General features: G+C 40.1%; 1 protein-coding gene across 1 annotated transcript in view; it reads right to left on the minus strand.

Moving 5' to 3' along the window:
- Positions 1-21,669, minus strand: part of LOC126108157 (vitellogenin receptor-like) — a 75,185-nt gene that overhangs the window by 16,811 nt on the left and 36,705 nt on the right. The window contains exons 12-18 of the mRNA XM_049913401.1: positions 14,605-14,726; positions 9,322-9,503; positions 9,041-9,145; positions 6,723-6,836; positions 5,019-5,229; positions 3,651-3,829; positions 2,040-2,162 (exon numbers count right to left, since the gene is read on the minus strand). Coding sequence (XP_049769358.1) covers positions 2,040-2,162; positions 3,651-3,829; positions 5,019-5,229; positions 6,723-6,836; positions 9,041-9,145; positions 9,322-9,503; positions 14,605-14,726 — 1,036 coding nt within the window. The remainder of the gene's footprint in view (positions 1-2,039; positions 2,163-3,650; positions 3,830-5,018; positions 5,230-6,722; positions 6,837-9,040; positions 9,146-9,321; positions 9,504-14,604; positions 14,727-21,669) is intronic.

The raw sequence follows: 21,669 nt of genomic DNA on the forward strand, positions 1-21,669 counted from the left end.
GAATGTGAGACCATGGGGGAATCCGGATAACTTATCTCTGGTGGCAACTACCTCCATTTTGTTTGAGTATGCCTCTATAGCTAACACACTGATGTTTCCTCCAAATCCCATACATTGCTACAGTAGGTTGTTACCAAAAATGTGGGAATAGATGGCACTTTAGAAGGCTGATGCTGCCACACAACATTATTAAGGAAATAGGTCAAGTTTTATCAGCTAAGCATGTTTGCTACTGACTAGTATTACCAATTTGGAGGCAACTACATGCCAGGATCTTGCAAAATTAACCCACTATAGGAAGTAATTTAAGTAGATAAAGTGAACAATGAACCATAAGTTTTCCTAATCAATTTTTGGAACATTAAGAATACCCAAAAAAACAGCAGCAGTAACTTACATATAACCTACCAAGGTCATTTAGCTTAGTACATAAAGGGCATATTCTAATATTTTAGATGTATACAGTTTAAATTATATTACAAGCAACAGTTCTCAGTAAACATAGATCCACAAGCTATTCATTTTCAGGATAACACTGGATACCAGCCATCACCAATATGATTCAGTATTAACACCATACACTAATCCAGTGTGGTCTATTTACATTTTTGAGAAACAGAATAAATATGACAGTACAGTACCCAGTCAGAGTGTCGTCCACATCAACTGTTTGCTGTGAGGGTGTTCGTGGTAATGTTCAACATTACAGAAGTGAGTATGTGGATATGCATTTCATGTATGCACAGGATGCTGCACACACACACAGTGCTAAGTTTACTGTACCTGAAGGCAGCCTGATAATGTTTACAAGGCCACAACATATGAGCTTTGCACATGCAGCAAGAGTGGGTAGGTCTGCACAAACTACAGCTATTCTCTAAGATGTGGTGCTGGAAACAGCCTAACACTTCAGGTGTCTCAAGGAGGACACCTACCACACTAATTCCTGGAATTAACTGCAGTGTTTTGAGAACACTCAATCTCAATGCAATGTACTTGTACTGTCTAAATTTATCTTAGTGAGGCAGACTGGTCAGACTAATTCTGCCAGTGATGAAACAAGCAGTAGGAAATGCTATGTTTGACAACAGTTCAGTATTCACTCTACTGTGAGTAATCTCAGTTATGTTCAGAGTTATCTAGGCTCCAACCCAGAAGCTGGACAACAGTATCATTTCTCACTGAATGTGTTTGAGGTACTAGGCAATTTATCAGGCTGTACATGTTACCAAATAAATTATGTTTAGAATTACCTTAGTTTCTGTGGCATCTTTCAGGACTGTTCAAGTTTTTCCTTACAGCAATGACAGAAAATCTGGTACATGCATTGAGTACACGCAAAATTTGTTGCTATGGTAAGACGTTTAAGACAATGGATATGGAGGACCTAGTGGGGCCTCCAAAATCACCAGATCTGAAAGGTAGTGTACACCATTCCAGTTAGCACAGCTGAATTTAGGCACACTTCTCACTGAAGAATTTTAAAATTATGCAGGACGTTTTAAGGATTCAACACCCTGGCTGATACAGCCCCACAGCTCTGTGCAAACAAGACACTTTGGACACCATCTTTAACTATCAGTACAGTCATGGAACTTTTGTTCTTTCAGAATAGCTGCATTTGTACCAAAAAAAACTGTTTTACAGCATCATTAGCTTTTTCCCAACTGGGATAACAATCATGTCAGTGGTGGCTGGTAACCCCAAGGTCATAATTACCTCTCAGACTATCTGAAGGCCTAAGTTCACCGAGACACTTTCTAGCCTTGTGTACTTTTAATTTTATGTTTATGACAATCATACAACCAGTATAGACTACAACTAACCCTTTCAAACTAACAAAATGAGAAAATATTTAGGCAAATACTTTCACTGCCTCTCCTGCAGTTAATAACTGCATTAAATTCAGTGTTGGATATATTTCATTCACATTGAAAAAACTGAAGTTGGATATTGCACCATTTCCAAAAGTTTTCAGATTTGCTATCAACCCTGAAAACAAGACTACATTTTTTATGTCAGTTACAAATACTACGTACCACATTTGCCACCTTCGTCACTGCCATCTTCACAGTCTCTGTTGCCATCACAAAGTTGTTCTAACTCTACACATTTACCAGCGTCACACTCAAATCCTTTGCACACAGCTGTTTCTTCTTCCCCTGATGAAAAAAGGCAAATGTAAGTACACTTTGTCAAGGAAGAGAGCATAACATTTTCTAAGATGCTTAATTTCAGATGTTATGTCCCACATTTATCATTGGTGATTTAATGTAATGTCTAGTGTCAACAACTAAGAAGCAGTAATTATTCCCAGCTGCCTGATCGGATAACGTTTCAAATTCAGTTTTGAAGCCATTCCACAATTTGTTCACAGAGGAATTCATCTAAGACCAAAACTCAGGAACTTTATTAATAAGTTTAACTAAGTCTTCCACAAAAACAGAACCAAATGTATGACAGTTTAAGATTACTCATCCAATAGATGACCAAATTTGGATATTTCCTGAAGCACAAAAATTTGGATATTTCCTGAAGCACAAAAATTTGGATATTTCCTGAAGCACAAAAATTAATTCGAGTCATTTTCTGGATGTTTACTGTGATGTGGACAACATACTGTCTTACAAAATGAAGACAGAACATCTGTGTTAATCCATTTGTGTTCACAGTTATAACCAAGTTAACATTACATCCAAGTCCATGAACTTAAGAGGCCCAATACAAATACTCACCTTCAGCTGCATCTACACACTTACTCCACGAGCCACCGTACAGTGCATGGCAGAGCATACCCTGTACCACTAGTAGTGGTTTCTTTTGCTGTTCCACTCACAAACAGAGCAAGGGAAAAATTTATGCCTCCATATGAGCCTTAATTTCTTTTACCCTTGTGGTCCTTGCATGCAATGTATGTTGGCAGCATTAGGGTTATTCATCACTCAGAAAATTTAGACCCCCAGCATTTGAAGCTGAGTAGTGTTCATGGTAAAGCATGTTGTCTTCCATCCAGATAGTCCGAGTTCCTGAAGCACCTGTCACATGTTGTTCAAACCTAACAGTTTGAAATGCAGCAGCCCACCACTGAATTGCTTCAATGTCTTCCTTTAATCTGGTACAGATTGTAAACACTATTAGTACACGAGAATAGGTAACACCAGTGCCCTATATGATTTCTTTTGCAGATGAGCCACACTTTCCTAAATTCTTCCAAGTAACTTAGGTCAACCATTCACTTTTCCTACCACAGTTGTCCTATGGTTTTCCCATTTATCTTTTTTCAACATTACACCTAGATATTTAAACAATGTGACCATGTCAAGCAGGACAGTAATGCTGTATCTGATCATTACAGGTTTGTTTTTTCTACCTATCTTCATCAGCTTACATTTTTCCACATTTAGAGCTAACCACCATTCATGACAAGTTTTGTCTAATTTCAAGTCTTCTTTTATCTCTCCCTCCCACCCCCCAAATCATTCAACTGTGTTTAAACGTGAGCTTATCAAACATTTAAGTGGTTTTAGTAAAATTCCTGATTTAAGTACATTAAATGCTTTTAGTGTCCTGACTATTTAGATTTCCTGGCACCATTCAATATGTAAGCCATTAGTTGAGGCAGACAGAAGCTATCCTGTAGAGACACTCACCTGTATGCAGACTGATGCACCTACTGGGATCCTCATCTGAAGCATCCCCACAGTCGTCCCTCTGGTCACACAGCCAGCTGGTCGAGATGCACTTTCCATTCTTACATTCAAATTCGTCTGCAGCACACGCACAGTCCCGCTCGTCTTCTGCCTTTGGACAGTCCGCCTTGCCATCACACCTACAGCAGAAGGAAACATTGTGAGAAAATTTAAATACACTGAACCAATGTGTTTGACAACATGAAATCTGTACAGGTATGTCTGCAGTGCTGAACCTCTTGACAACAGAGAACTTTGTGGACACAAACTGATTCTTTGCTTGTTAGGAGCAGTCAAACATGGAGTTTAACTGCGTCAAGCATGGAGCTGACACTACAGTCATTGCTTCTGTGAACCAGTGACAGATTATTTACAATTATCTGTAATAATTATCCAAATTTTAGTCTGTCCAGGTAGCCACTTATTAGCACACCATTTTTAGGACCCAGAAATGCACACTGACCCCAGATAGAATCTACCAGGAAGATAGGTGCAAGGACCAGTATGTATGTCAGCCTGGATGTGGTTTTTAAGTGGTTTCTTGTGTCCAATTAGGTGAATACCAGGCTAGTACCCACATCCCCTCAGTTACACAATTTGCAAATACTTTGAAAACGTTCTTGCAATTTCACACAGGATAATGTTATGCACAGGTAAACTATGGTACAATCTGTGTCACATGGAGTAAAGGGGATTGTGACAGGTAGGGCATCTGGCCACCTAATTTCTGTAATTTATCACTGCACACAATCACCTTTCAACAAATTTTGCCATTATGTGTGATGTGAAAACATTAGAGTATATATGTAACTACTTTCTGAATACAAATGAAGTGATCATGTGCTTACTTTCAGCTTTATTCTTGAAGGTACATTTTTGGAATATTTTAAGTTGGCTCGTATCTTGTGTTCACATACCTATGTATTCACACATTTTTCTGTACAGTTCTACACATAAGTGTGATGTGTGGTAGACCTTGCAAAATTTTGAAACCACTGTCAAGTTTTTCCATTTTCTGTGCTCTCATTAGCACGAGAGATATTCACAGTACATCGGCATGCGCTAAGTGTTATAATTGCCACACAATGTCGAGTCCAGACAGCATAAGACAATTCCCAGCAGCTCTCAGTGTTGCCGGCTTTTAATTGATAAGTGCCGACAGCAGCAAGCACGAACAGTAGCTGTCGACAGGTGTGACAACACTGTGGCATTCTGTAGAGATTTGCGAAATTGTGTTACATTATTGGTCGAGGTAGGCCCGCGAAGCTAATGCCTGCGACTGTCCGGGATCAACTTATGCCAACTGACGGTAATGGTGACATCCCTCACCTCTGCCCCAGAGGAATGCACAGCCCCTGCCGAGACCAGCAACTGAACTCCGCCTCACTGCAGGCAACACTTCCGTTTCTCGCACCCGACTGCTGACAATCACTCTCGTCAGAGTCATCGCCACAGTCGTCTACCAGGTTACACACCAACTGCTTGTCCAAGCAGTGTCCATTACTGCAGGAGAACTCGTCGGGACCACAGGTAGCTGTCGCTGCAAATGCAAATAATTTAGTCACCGTCATATCAGGTTTAAATAGTATCTGGAGAGATTTGAGTGTGAATTATATCGAGAGACTGATTTGCCTCTGTGGCACAAAAAAGCAAAAGAATTTCTTCAGCTCAGCATTTATGAAACTGATGAATTTTTAAGGGAGGCAAATAATGTGGTATAACTACACTTTGTTATCAGTTTTATATGCTTCTATATATGAGAAAGTAATTGGCTAAATTTACTATGCAATATGAATTTGTACCAGAAGTTTGTTTTGTTTTTGTGTGAAGGTACCATAATTATTTGTGTAATATGTATATTGTAATATTTTTCTTGTTTTGTAATTATTTGTGTAACATTTATACTATTTAGTATTGACTTTTGTAATGCCTCAGATCTGAGGTCTCTACAACAATAAAAATCAATTTTGGGGTCCCACACCCCTGCCACATCCTGTTGTATAAATCTTAATATTTCCTTGAGAAAACTACACCATTTTGAGGTGGTTGCTGCCAGGTCACACTGCACCCACCTTCTTACGGAGACCCCAGCCAAGTGAGGAAATAAAATTGTAAAAATGACAACTATCAAAATCTCCACAATCCACCGTTAACATTGTTTTCAGCCACGTGCAAACCTGAGGAAATTGACAGGTTCTGTTAACATACGGGGAAAGAGGTTCAATTACCTCGTCTGGAGCTGTACAAGAGATTACACACAATTTCAGTTTTCTGGGACTTACAGCAACTATATAGATAGATTCGCGCATTCAAAATACAGCCTGCACCTGCCGCTACTAAATCCAAAAGTAACCATAGGAATTTCTGAATACAGCTCCACAGCAGTGAAGTAAAGGACTCAAAATGCTACATATTTTGGTTCCACTCCCAGACAGATGCCAGTAGCAACACCGGTGCTTCTACATATGTGATTAAGGTCACAATTTTACCTAGTTGGTGGCTCCATGCAAGATACCAAAATCTCATCTGGATCAACTCCCTTTCACACCCTTGACTTCTGGATAGTACATCTATAAGGATATGGCTGCAGTGTGTATAGTGACAGATGCCTTTCACTCACAGCAACCACCTGAAGACATCTAGCAGTTTCCACAAGTAAATAGTACTAAGTTCATACTAGAGCAATGTAGTCATCTTATCAGGAAAATATTTTGATTTTTTATTTCAGAATCAGACTTTGCACTTGCCCCACAGTAACAGATCACTTGAGAACAGGAAGATAAACACTCCCTTTCATCCTTTCAGCGATTACAATGGCTGCAGTACAGGTAACTTACATGCTATTTGAAAAGCATAACAAGTAACATAACTGCACCTTTACTAAGTTATTTGTCTTAACCTATGCTTAAGAATCTAATTAGGCACCATGGGACATTTTTGGTAATTTATTTTTTAAGTTTTTGTGGAATCTTTGAGAGCCTCTTCTCACAGCACGAATAGAAAGCTTTAACATAATATACTCTTTCTACTTACTGCAATTGTCATGTTCATCTGTCGAGTCTGGGCAATTCACTTCCCCATCACATTCCCACGTGCCCGGTATGCAGGCTCCGGAACGGCACCTGAACTCCGATTCTTCACATTTAACTGCAAAGTTGCAGATTACAATTTAAGCTTCCAGTACACAAATGCCAGATCAGTGCAGGTGGAAGTATTTGATGCCTATGCAATGCATGAACAGCTTTTATGGGAAAGTAAATTTATTCAAATAGGTACATAATACATCTAAAAAGAAAGATGTAGAGACTTACCAAACAAAAGCGCTGGCATGTCGATAGACAAACAAACAAAATTCTAGCTTTCGCAACCAACGGTTGCCTCGTCAGGAAAGAGGGAAGGAGAGGGAAAGACGAAAGCATTTGGGTTTTAAGGGAGAGGGTAAGGAGTCATTCCAATCCCGGGAGCAGAAAGACTTACCTTAGGGGGAAAAAAGGACACACACACACACACACACACACACACACACACACACACACACACACACACACACATTTGTAAAGGCGAAGAGTTTGGGCAGAGATGTCAGTCAGGGCGAAAGTACAGAGGCAAAGATGTTGAAACACAGATGAGGTATGAGTGGCGGCAAATTGAAATTGGCGGAGACTGAGGCCTGGCGGATAGCGAGAAGAGAGGATATGCTGAAGGGCAAGTTCCCATCTCCGGAGTTCTGACAGGTTGGTGTCAGTGGGAAGTATCCAGATAATCCGGACAGTGTAACACTGTGCCAAGATGTGCTGGCCGTGCACCGAGGCATGTTTAGCTACAGGGTGATCCTCATTACCAACAAACACTGTCTGCCCGAGTCCGTTCATGTGAATGGACAGTTTGTTGCTGGTCATTCCCACATAGAACGCTTCACAGTGTAGGCAGGTCAGTTGATAAATCACGTGGGTGCTTTCACACGTGGCTCTGCCTTTGATCATGTACACCTTCCGGGTTACAGGAAGGGAGTAGGTGGTGGTGGGAGGGTGCATGGGACAGGTTTTACACCAGGGGCGGTTACAAGGGTAGGAGCCAGAGGGTACGGAAGGTGGTTTGGGGATTTCATAGGGATGAACTGAAAGGTTACGAAGGTTAGGTGGACAGTGGAAAAACTAGGTGGAGTGGGGAGGATTTCATGAAGGATCGATCTCATTTCAGGGCAGGATTTGAGGAAGTCGTATCCCTGCTGGAGAGCCACATTTAGAATCTGATCCAGTCCCAGAAAGTATCCTGTCACAAGTGGGGCACTTTTGGGGTTCTTCTGTGGAAGGTTCCGGGTTTGAGGAGATGAGGATGTGGCTCTGGTTATTTGCTTCTGTACCAGGTCAGGAGGGAAGTTGCGGGATGCGAAAGCTGTTTTCAGGTTGTTGGTGTAATGGTTCAAGGATTCCAGACTGGAGCAGATTCGTTTGCCAAGAAGACCTAGGCTGTAGGGAAGGGATCGTTTGATGTGGAATGAGTGGCAGTCATAATGGAGGTACTGTTGCTTGTTGGTGGGTTTGATGTGGACGGGCGTGTGAAGCTGGCCATATGGAGGTCAACGTCAAGGGAAGTGGCATGGGATTTAGAGTAGGACCAGGTGAATCTGATGGAACCAAAGGAGTTGAGGTTGGAGAGGAAATTCTGGAGTTCTTCACTGTGAGTCCAAATCATGAAAATGTCATCAATAAATCTGTACCAAACTTTGGGTTGGCAGGCCTGGGTAACCAAGAAGGCTTCCTCTAAGCGACCCACGAATAGGTTGGCTTACGAGAGGGCCATCCTGGTACCCATGGCTGTTCCCTTAAATTGTTGGTATGTCTGGCCTTCGAAAGTGAAGAAGTTGTGGGTCAGGATGAAGCTGGCTAAGGTAATGAGGAAAGAGGTTTTAGGTAGGGTGGCAGGTGATCGGCGTGAAAGGAAGTGCTCCACCGCAGCGAGGCCCTGGACATGCGGAATATTTGTGTATAAGGAAGTGGCATCAATGGTTACAAGGATGGTTTCCGGGGGTAACAGACTGGGTAGGGATTCCAGGCGTTCGAGAAAGTGGTTGGTGTCTTTGATGAAGGATGGGAGATTGCATGTAATGGGTTGAAGGTGATCTACGTAGGCAGAGATGCGTTCTGTGGGGGCTTGGTAACCAGCTACAATGGGACAGCCAGGATGATTGGGTTTGTGAATTTTAGGAAGAAGGTAGAAGGTAGGGGTGCGGGGTGTTGGTGGGGTCAGATAAAATAGATACAACATAACATTTTGTATGTATTTTCTTTCAGTTTCATAAATGTGTAAATGAGGGACATTTAAGACTAAAGCGACTTCTATACCCTTACCTATGTCACAGTTTTCTTCATCAGAGCCATCATGACAGTCATCTGTTAGGTCACACCGTAAGCTCTGCGCTACACACCTTCCATTTCGACACTCGAAGTCTGTCTCTGCAACGAATTTTTGTTGAATTAATGTTACGAAAAGGACAGTTGCTACTCACCATATTGCACATATACAAATAATGAAAAACAAAGTGGGCATTCGGCCAGCAAGGGCTTTAATTACCCAATCACCCACGCAAGTTCAACTATTCCTGCATCAGGGTGATCCGACACTTACTGACCTGTGTCACACATCCCAACTTCGCAGTCCCGCTCGTCTGACCCATCTGAGCACTGCACGATGCCGTCACACTTCCCTTCCAGGGAAACACACTGCCCATTGCTGCAGGCAAACTCGTGCTCCCGGCACACCACACAGTTTTTCTCGTCCTCTCCACTTGGGCAGTCATTTACACCATTGCATCTGTTGCACAGAAAATCAGACTGCACAAAATGCTCTTCTGTTACTTATGAACAGCAAACTAAACTGCTGGATTAGTGTTGCCACTTATCTATTTCACACAGGCATGCACAATGTATGCAATATTTCCGGTTCAGAGACCTCTGTACTGAAATTAACATTCTTACATCATTTTAATGTGGTTCAGCCAAACACTTCACACCTAATTTGCTCTGTTCTTCCTGCAATAAGAGATGATTATTGTAATTTGTACAAAGTATATGAATAACTAGCATCCAAAACTGAACTATCAAATGAGAGATAATTAAAAACAATGCCCTAACATATGTTTTATGTTCAATAGCAGAAATAAAATTTTGTGTTGTGTTAAGGGGCAAAGGTTGGATTGGCAGAGCCTCGAGAAACCTGTGGCCACGTCTCCCCTGTTGTCACTGCTTCCCTAAGCAGACATTTAACAGTTCTGGATTGTCACTGAATTCATGCATTGATAGAAACTTAACAGAAAGTAAAGTAAGTAACTACTTTGTACAAATTTTTAGAACTGTATACATCCTAGAATGTGAGTGGGGAGAACATCACTTTAAAGATGAAGGCTACATAGTGTATCTTCAAAGGGTGTCTAGCCATGGAGACCCTGATCTCCAAATTTAATATGTAGTAGATTTGACAAATCCAACAAACCCAATGTTGTTAAAGGTGTAAAAATGTTATACTGAAATCCTGTGACCGTTCAAAATTCTAATAGACACCATGGTAATCCAAATATATAGCATGTATAAATAGTGTACAGTATCTCGTAGCAACCATTTCTACAACTAAAATGTGTAAAGGTTAGTGCACCACAACATGAGGTCTAAATATTTTTTTTCAGGTACTGGAACACAGGATGTTAGAACAGTCTTACAGCGACAAGGCAACATTTTCAAACTTAATTTTCTTGTGGCCAACAAAAATAGTCTATGTTGGAATTGGGTGAAGAGCTTGAGGTTTCCACATCAGGTTCCTTTTGAAACATTGTCTACTCCTTACAGTGTCAGTGACAAAATCTGTCTTAATAATTTCAGCAGAAACTTCTCTGAAGGGTTCCAGCATGCAGAATATACCGAGAGCCTATACACGTTTCCATTCAAAATCCGAACGAACAGGCCATACGTATTTGTACGAGCTATGTTTCACAATAATGGTAAGAATTTGACGTTTGCTGTATCCATTTCATAGATTAAGCACACTTCCACCTAAATGGAGTCGTGATTAAATCAAACTGCCCATTTTGAGATGCCAAAATCATGACATTTGAAGTCTAACCACTGTATTCCCTCAGCATTACTGTCAGTGCTGTTGTATGTACCATTATTGCCTGTTTGTTCCATGTGAGAAAATCAACATACTGCAATTTTGGAATAAATTTTCATCACAGCTGAAGTTGGAGGATCAACCAGGCACCAATGTTTGTGCAAGATGGAGGTCACACCATATTGTATTTAACAGCTCTTTCACTTTCAGAAACAGTTCATGAAGAGTAACTTCACTGGATTATTACGAATATACCAGCAATGTGACTAGCCTCAATATTTGCCCACTCCAGCTGACAACTGTGGGGCACATGTTAATGTGTACTGGAACTTTCCCACCAAACTGGTGGAGCTCAAATCAGGAATCTGTAGTACCCGAATTCCTTTCCATTTTGACACTTACCAATTTAATGATAAATTTCACTGTAATTAAACAGCAAAGATTGCTTGTAAATAATTATGCATGCCAGAACTGCAAGCTGCAAAGTTTAGAACACCATGTGTTAGCTTTTGGAACTATTTTCAAACTTTTTATAAAATTCTTAATGATTTTGCAATAAACATACCTTGTTACAGTATATCCATATAAGTGGAGACAGTTTTAGAATCAGGGACTATGGACACCTTTGATATTTATACCTTAAACACGAAACTGTTTTGCAGAGGGTACCTTCCACTGCCTACATTCTTTCCGTAGGACAAATGTGGGTGAAGACTGCACAAATCATTCTGTGCATAATTTCTCATGACTTCAATGACCTCACACATTGCTATGTCAAGGAAAATTGAAATTCCCACATTTTTCACTCAATACATTATTTTCTAACTACAGAAATCAGCTTGTGGGGCAGCAAGTCTGCTTAAAAGACTGCCTGGTAATGTTTCTCAGCACCTTTGTTATGAGGTCTCAGGATATAAAGAACAGCACTACCAGTCACATGATTTACTTTTTCAATATCCTTAATTTTGTATGGTGTACATACACACATTTTAGAAATATGCCAACAGGTTGTGGAAGTGTTTTTTAAGTAGACTACTTCAGGCTAGTATTTTATTTGTGTCAGGTGGACATGGCCCCTAGACTTAATATTGTGCAATAATACTGTGGAATATCACTGATTTTCTCCCTGGACTAACACTGCCAATAACTTTCTTTAGTAGTGTGGTTGGAATACTGACAGACACTGCTGCTGTTGTGACGATTTTTCCTACTTCATTGCAGAAGAAAATGAATGAAAAATTGGGTCAAGGAGTATTGGGGAAAGCCCAAATCTTTAGATAATTTGTGTTTAATGAGGACACAGTAACTGTGTTGGTCAAAAATACATTGAAGATGTTAATTTTCATAGGCATTTTTGTTGTTGGGACAAGCTACAGCTTTGTTAAGAACTTCTACCTGTCTCAAAAAATTTTAAGTCTTGCCACAGTATGAACTCATTTTATTGCAAATTTGTTCTGACAGGGTCTCCTGGTACCTACCATTATATACCAACATTTACAATTTTTGAATATAATTAGAAGGGAACATTCCACATGGGCCAATAGTAAAATGTGGATGTATTATCTTTAAGGAACTACATGGCTCAATCAAATTAGATTCAGAGACCAATTTAACAAGCACAAAATGATCATTTCAATCTCTTAACACATGATTATTGGGTAAATAAGTTATGAGACACTATTCAGATTGAAAACAAGATGGTGAAATTCAGGTGAGAAACTTAGCTGAGAACTGGATACCTAATAAAATGAGTTAGTTTGTAGATATCATTAGTATCTTTAGTACAACAAAGGCCCATTGTGTATATTTAGTACCAACTGACACTGCTAGGCCCCAGGACATTCTAATGCTGGAGTAAGACACTCAGCTGTGACTGCAATTTTCACATGTGACTTGCAGCAAAGAAGATAATGTCCTATGGAATCGTAAAATAGCCCACAACCATAAACTAACAGCCTTAAGACACCATGGTGGTAGCACCAACAGAGGTCTGGACTAATCTGAAGCTCAAGCAGAGATTTCCAGATCTGTGTGTAGCATCTTAAGTTGTTCTGAGCAAATGTTTTAGGATAACTTTCTGTATGTAAGTTCGAGGGCTGACAGCGGCCTACCTGGCAGAAACGTGCATCTGTCACAGCCTGCTGTGGGGAAGCTATTCAATGGCTTACTGAACATGTACGTTCACCACCTATAAGACTCTAAAGAATAGTTTGAGCAATTTTTCAAAATTTGTATGCTGCACTTTCTTCTTAATAGGAAGGTGGTGTGAAAAAGTTAGCTTTATAGCAGGCATATTTTCAGAGACAGAAGAAATTTAAAGTCAGTAAAACGAAACTTAAGAAAGTAAATTCACCCAGGAACATTTATGAAATACTAATCTGAAGTATTAAGGTATAGAATTATTAAAATCAATATTTTATTGTGTGTTATGTGAGCTTGTGAGTAAAAGAGTGTACGGGGGACGTTCGTCAAATTTCAGTATTGCATTATATTCAGTCTTAACGTGCAAGAATTACACAAGCCTGTCTTGGGAAAATGATTCTAGGGGATTTACCCACTTTGCTATTTTAACAGCAGCCAGAAAGTCAGCTGGAGTAACATCTGTATCTCAATATTTCCAGAATTTTCTCTTTCATTTATTAAACATTACTGTAATATTTGTTAAGTCAAATTGATGCAAATGCTTGTGTGTAAGGATTGGTGCAGACCAGTTACGGTGCGAGTATGATCACAAGTGAGTATTCTGATTTGCAGTCAGTATGGTCAGCCAATCAGAATTGAGACTGTTCCGACTCGTTACCTGATATACTGGGAGCGAGGCTGGAAGAAGGAAGTGTGTCTAGCTTTTAACGTGGAAGGTCATGTTACTAGTGCCAGTAAAAGTGTGTAAGATGACAAATTACTTAGTGTGAGTTATTGGTGAGCTAAGGAGATAGTTGTCTAGGACTACCTGGCAAAATTTCAGAGGTTTTGACTAAACGTGTTGGACATATTTGCATGTGAAATATTGGTCTTCATAGAATCTGTGTGGCATGTTTCAGTATTCAACTGAGCATTTTTGGCGAACAGTTTATTTAGAAACCCACAAGAAGGACTGAATGAAATTAAATGTTGTCAGTCATTAATTTCACCGAGTTATTACATTCAGGTTTGGACAGATTTCTGGCAGCAGCGCATGTGAAATTGTGTGTCAATCATGAACTGGAAGGAAATAGCCAATAGTTTAAATGTGGACTGAATAGTACTTTTTCCTTTGTTAAGGCCAAAATAAATGTGTGTAAATTTCAGACATTTTTCAGAAACCAATCCATTTTCTAACTGCCCAATAAAATTGGATGACAATATTTCCACAGAACTTTCTTTCATAAAGAGAGTTGTGCGACCTCAGTAATTGTAGATATTAGGTGACAGTTTTTATCCACGCTGCTTTTACTTCTTGTAAGTACCTACATTGCCGAGTGAAGGTATATCGAGCAGACGCCGTTCCGAGGCATGTGAATTTCAATTTGCAGCATGCACAGAGAATGACGAATAAAACGAGAAATTAAACCCCGACCTGCCACACGTGGCCACTACTCCCAGTTCTTTGAGCAGTATTGAAGCTCAGCACTAAATATCTGCAGATATCAGTTTTTTTTTATTCCAGGCACGAGACTAGGAGCTGAAGAAGATTTGTCGAACAGCTGTAGTCAAGGTTGCCAAGCTATTTAGTGCAAGCTCACAGGCAAGTTTTAAGATAATCAAAAATAGTTAGAAAATTAGTGCAGTGGAGCACCACGGTGAGCACAGCTGCCACTGCCAACAAACTGACCTGCGTGAGGTAGGTATGCACCGCTTGTCACGCTCGCAGCGGAACTCGTCTGCCCTGCACCCTGCCGGCACAATGCACGTCAAGTTATCCTGCAGCAACATGCCCTCGGGACAGCCACACACCTGCAACCCAAATCTGCATTCAGTTTCTTCACACAATCATAAATATTTTACAAACTATTTTCAGAGCCAACAGAGGGCCCAAGTCATAGCAAGGCGCCTGCAATAGTCAACATTCCCTATCAATTACCAACAATGTTCTAGATAAGTTAAACCCAGACAGTTTCAGTGGGCTGGGCACAGCAGCTACTGGGCCTACCTCAACCAACAATTTAACACTATTTTGAATAAAGTCACCTCTGTTTTCAAGCTGCATCAGTTTGAATAAAATTGCTTTCAATGGCTCTCCCCACCATTGTCAGGAGTAAAACTACTGACTGCTGGGGTTGGCACAATTTTCCACTTCTACATCTACAGTTATGGCCACTGGAACCAATTAGAGATGTTCAGCACATGCACAGAAGGGGAGTTGGGCAGCCCATAGCAGCTATGGCCTGCTGTGGGACAGCAATGTCAGCTGCTGTGAGGGGCCAGTGCCACGTCTGAAACAGCTGCTCCCACCTACATATGTTTAGCTTCCATTGTAGCTTCCTTTCCAGATCCAAAGCTCACCCCCATGCCCTACTAAGGGTGTATCTTAAAACAGTTGCTATTCACTCTAATCTTAGTTGCCACTTTTACAAAAAGAGGCAGCTGAGTATACCAGTATGGTGACACTAGTCAAGACATGCTCTCATTTTGAGAGTTTACCAGGCAATGCTCAGCATTGGCCAACTTTCTGAGTTCCCTTTGTTTAATATGTCTTGTGCTCAGTATAACAAACTGCAGCTATTTGAGTTGTCTGGCCGATTTAGATGCTGCCACACTTTCAAGGGGCACTATACACACCAGGCACATGAAAAGCTACGTCATCTTTAATGGACTGCATCATATCTTGGGGGTGGGCCATAACACTGGTCTCAATCTGTGTGTCTGCAATACATGTCCTAACTTGCTACTCATTGCCCCACAGTATGGCAGGAAAGCCACCAGCTCTGCTTCTGCCGAGTTGCAAGTCATCTTTCTTCAATGACACCTGAAAGTGTTTGCAGTGTCTCTTCTGCTACAAGCACTTTCTCTGAACATTTGTCTCAAGTGCTGCAATTCAGCCTGTAGGTGGTCGTCAGAAATAACTGGCTGTATTAATGCGTTCAGGACTGCTTCCCTGTGTACAGGGTGGTGAAAACTATCAGTGTTCAAATATAGACCAGTGTGCACTGGTTTCTTGTGCACCTAATGACCAAACAAGCCACATGACTGCCACTCAACTAAAACGAAGACCAGTAGCTTGCCAGCCTTCATCTACGGAATTTAATGTTGGATGGACACCATTCATGTGAGCCATGAACTGCTGCAGTATATTTTCACCACAAGGCCATATCAGGAAGGAGTCATCGATGTACCTTAGGAACCAAGACAGAGGTAACAACTCAGAGTTGCCAACCTGCTCCTCAAAGTACTCCATGAAAGAGGGCAGAGTGGTGAGCCCATTGCTATGCCACCCATCACTTCACAATATTCACCACAGTACAAGATGCGCTTTGTCATTAGAACACTAGAAAACATCTTTACAATTCCAGGTGGAAACTCTTGGACCAAAAGATCCACCATGTCCTGTACTGACTCTCATAAAAAGTGACAATGTCCAGACCGCCATTATGTCATTTGGACCTATTTTCATTTTCTGGAGTTCAAATGGCTCTGAGCACTATGGGACTCAACTGCTGTGTTCATAAGTCCCCTAGAACTTAGAACTACTTAAACCTAACTAACCTAAGGACATCACACACATCCATGCCCGAGGCAGGATTCGAACCTGCGACCGTAGCGGTCGTGTGGTTCCAGACTGTAGCGCCTTTAACCGCGCGGCCACTCCGGCCGGCTTTTCTGGAGTGTTTCAGCAAGTGTTAAGTTACAACATGATGTAGATGGCCATCAAAAGCTTAATTTTAATTGACCCGACTCGAGAACTGAGATTTTATCCAGACAGGCTGCTGCAAAATACTGTGGACACTTTACGATTTAAATGTTTATAGTAATACTTCAGTGTTGTCAGCTGTAGACTGCTACTGTTTTTGCCTGTAGCCATTACCACTTCAGTTTAATGGTAGCAACAGCACTGCAAGCTGTCTGGGATCTACTTATACTGACTACCACAGCTAGCAGCAATTGTGACTGAACTATTCAATCAGATATTCGACAACTGGTGAATACCATTGGGCTTCAAGAAGAATTTAATTATTCCAGTTTTGTAGAAGGCACATGCTAATAAGTATCATTGCTTAACTATCAGCTTAATGAGCTGTGGTTGCAAAATAGTAACATTTTCAGATGGACAGAGAAACTGGAATAGCTGCTCTCAGGGAAGATCAGTTTGGGTTCCAGCCAACTACAGGAACATGAGGCCACTATTAACTGCTGTTTGATGACACCAGTCATGTGCATGAAATGGCAGTCAATGGCCAGTGACACGCCAGTGACACGACAGTGATGTCATGTGCCCATTATTGCTCAGAGGCTGGGAACACCCTTGGTGTCTTTAGCGTAGTATCGCGCAGTGGCCAGCAACAGTACTTTAGTATCTTTACCTGAAGAAAACACTAACAGAATGAAAAAAGTTGCACACATCATGAAGTTTGTTGTTTTTATAAGTACTTGTGCCCCTTCATCATGGCAGACTGAAGAGACTATACCATTACGATGAATGTGCAGACTTCCTGTCCAACGTCCCGGACAATTTGTCCAATTAGGACAACATTGGATATGAAAAGTTAATGAAGCAGAATTGTGGGAAGATATTGCAATACATCCAAGAAGAATTCGGCGAACACTACGGTTGCCAACTCATTCAGATAAATTGGATGAAGAAGACAGTGCACAGTGGTCGGACCGATAATAAATTGAAAGGATTCACGGGTCCAAAAATATTTCTCAATGATAGAGTCTAGGATATCACACAATTATATACTGGGAATGATCTATTTGAATATATTAGCAATGAAATTAGCTAGTACTACAGTCAAAATTGCAGTAGAAAGAAACAGGATAAAATACCAAATTTGTCAACATTATAGATCCCAAACTTGGAAAATGATTTGCACTTTCTATCCCCATGAGAATTGTAAAAGCAAGAATCTTATTAGCCAACAAATCCAATGATATAATCACACATATTTTGCGAACTATGTCCCCACAATCGATTCAGACCAATATTTTTACATTTTCCGAACAATAATAAACTGGATAATGTTGACAGGCTTTTAAACTACAATTTGTAATTGATTATTTTCTAAAAAGTTTATAAAAACATTTATTCTAAGTCAAAACATCTCACTTTATTAAGGGATGACATTGAGGCATGGCCGGTTAAATTTCAAAGTTCACAATCCGTTGAAAATTATGAAATATGGCATACTCATGCAGATGCTGTGTGATTCTAGTACAGAATAGATTTCCTCATTCAAGATCTATTCTGGCACTGGACAGCCTTTAGCAGGAACATCAATGGACCTACTGACATTACGGAAAGTGACATCACCTGTACATGGATAATTATCTTACCAGTGTAGAACTTGCAGAAGAAATAAAATTAGAGTTTGTGGAACAATATGGCAAAATAGAGAATTTCCGGAAAAATTAAAGTGCACAAAAGTCTGAAGCTTGTCATCAATGGAAAGATGACAAGCAGCTGGTAACAAGCCAAGTAATCCAAATTAGCACTTTAGGCACCCCGCAAATTTGTACAAGACACGAGGACGGCAAAGTGTTAAATCTATGTTCGTAGCATCTGTAGTTTCTCACAATGCTCACACATTTTAAATTTAGGATAACTATGATAAAATAGTAAAGAATGAAAAAACATTTGTGAATGACATTCCGATTCTGTCAGACACCATAACTGAAAGACACTAGCCGTTATATTCAACTACTCATTGAAGAGGCAAGATGAACCTCTACTAAGGAGGGTAAAGGCTGATGTAATTTAGTCCAAATTGGTCCATGCCAAAGGAATTTGATTAGGAAATCAAGTAGGCTAGCTTTGCTATTTGGGTAGCAAAGAACTGAATACAGCTGAAATGGAGCAAATACAAAATTAGATTAGCAATAGCAACAACAGTATTTTGGAAAAATATAAGGAATTTAACAATCTAGTATTACACAGTCTTTCCAGAAGGTCTTTGCCTGTAGTGTCAACTTTTAGGTAACTTTAATGCATACAGGCAAGAATAGAAGCTTATTAAAATGTGTTACAAAGGACTGCTAATATGACCTGTATTAGCTAACTAATGATGTACTATTGACATCCCCATATAGCCATTGACTACACCTATTTGTTAGGAAATATTTGTCAATTTCTACATCAACACACAAGCAACTGTTTTAAGGCCGGCAAAGTTTTACCATGAAGTATTGCAATACTCATTGCCATATTGTAAGTGCATTTTATTTTACTGCAGTTTTATAATTCACACAATTATTTAAAACCTGGTGCTGCCCATAAAAATTTATTATGTCAAATGAAACTAGAAGGTAAACAGTTTGGATTACAGGGAGTATATGCAGACAAGTCAAATTTTTGTGGATTTCCCAGTTAAACACTTTTTCCAAGCAGAAGCACACTTTACCCTGGATGAAAGTACATCTTTCTATATTAACCAACATACTTTTCCTCTTATCCATGAAACTTTTCAATTCTTTTACACACTGGCACAGAACTTCCTTGCACTTTAGGAGACAAACCACTAAAAAACATTCTGGAATGATCAATGCATGGCGAGACTTCATATTATAAAGGTACATACACGAATTCCACCCAATACAGCACAGTAGCTTCCAAAGCACTTTTGAACTATAATTAAAAATTATAAAAAATAGCAGTAACTATAATTCAAGTAAGAACCAAAATGAATGAATAAATTTGAAGCTTTATCTTTTTTAGCATTTGTATCCTTTTATAGAAAGGAAACATGAGAGACCCAGTAAAATTAAATGGCATAAATGCAGGTCTTCTGTGCCTGAAAGATTTCTAGGTGACTGGTCCTCGATGTGTTAAATTTAGAATGAGAGTCTAACACACATGCCACAATTCCTCTTGCATAAAAGGAAATTACTTTTGAAGTATTATTTCTCAAACTGCCATTTACAATATTTCCCCACTGCCCATTAGAAATTTAAGTAGCTGTGATGTCAATCTCAGTCAGTCTTGTTACTGTGCTGGCATAAGCTGTCATCAGCACACCAATCTGTAAAGATGGCATGCAAAGACAGATTAGTAGTTGCTGGATCAAGTACGCCTATCGTAAGGTATCAGAGGTACACCCACAAGCAACAAGCTAACCCTCTCGACAGCAGGTATTTAAGCCTGCCACTGCTGACTAGAGGGCCTTAATCATCCAGTTCAGCATCTGTCAGTTTACTCACAGAACAGGTTTAGTTTGTCACAGGCTACGATAGTACAGTGACCAGATTAGCAGCTATAGCAGGATTATTTTACCTCAACCAACATTTTACTTCACTAGCAATGAGAAAAGTTTTTTGTAGCAAAATTACTAAGATGGACATTACATCTGTCAACAAGATGACTATTACTGATGAGCTACCACAGAACATGGACTATTCAAGTTAAGTAAATCTTTCCAGTTCTTGTAAATAAGTAACAATATTAATCCAAGAGCGCATTTTTTTTAAGGAAGAAGATACCTGCCACCCATAACACCTTCTCCCTTGCTTCCTTGGGGTACAAGACTCTGCAGTGGCAAACTAGGATCATTCAGTGGCATCTGAAGATAATCAACTTGACTGAAGATTTTGCTTGCTTCTCTTGTTTTAGTTTGCAGTGGGGTGATCGTGTTCAAGTGTTTCTACTTTCTAATTTTGTTGTGTTCTTGCATGTATTACAGGAGGGGAGCTGCAGAAGTAATCAAATTTCTCTTTCAGAGGCTTTTCTTACTTTTTGATGTAAGATGAATTCCCAGTGCTGCCAACCAGTATACCAATGGCAGTTTAAAAAACAGGTGGAATGGATTGAATACCTGACTCAGCTCCAAGCATATGGTCAAGTTTACTGTGTTCAAGGTACTGTAAGGTTACAATACTTCCTTTCAATGGTGGGGTCCCAAGTGTTCAGGTTAATACAGAAACTATTCCCAACTGCATCTCCCGACAAACTCAGGTATGATCAAGTAATCACTGCATTAATTCAATACTGTGAGCAACAAGTCCAAGTAGCTGCAACCATATACATAATGGGCATTATTACGAAGTTTAAATTTCAGTCTGGTTGTGGCAACTTTTACAGAGATTTAATGATTGTGATGCAATAACATTCACTGTCTCAGGTAGTAGAATATGGGAACAGATTCTAAAGTACTTTGAGCCATAACTTCAAGTATTGGATATCTTTGAGCACTATGATTCAGGTACCATACCATGTGATAAGTTTGACCAGGACCTGATTTGAAGGGTCTTTTCACTGTTTGCGACAGTCCCAAGCAGCCACAATGAGCACACAATGATGTTGACAGCCATTTAGACATGGAAACCTGTGAATTTATCTTAAGCAAATCATCTAGGGCAAGCCTGCACTAAAGGACAAGAACACCCATCACATAACGCAACATGTTACACATGAAGGAAAGAAAGCCAGGTCCAAGCAGTTTGTTTGCAACAGCACAAAAATGCCCATTTTTCCAGCTCCCAGAAAAAAACAAGCTTGAGCATATGCAGTGAATGCTGTGTTTTTGAAACATACAACTGGTTTGATCGGAGGCTCTCACTAAATCATCCAGTTTGGCATCTGTCAGTTTACTCACAGAGCAGGTTTGGTTCATTACATGTTATGGCAATACAGTGACCAGATTAGTGACTGTACTGGGACTAGTTTACCTAAACCAGAATTGTATTTAACTGGCCGTGAGAAACAAGTTTGTAATAGCAGAATTACCAAGATTTATACTACAAAACCATG

Source organism: Schistocerca cancellata, chromosome 11, assembly GCF_023864275.1.
Source record: "Schistocerca cancellata isolate TAMUIC-IGC-003103 chromosome 11, iqSchCanc2.1, whole genome shotgun sequence".
NCBI classification, from domain to species: domain Eukaryota; kingdom Metazoa; phylum Arthropoda; class Insecta; order Orthoptera; family Acrididae; genus Schistocerca; species Schistocerca cancellata.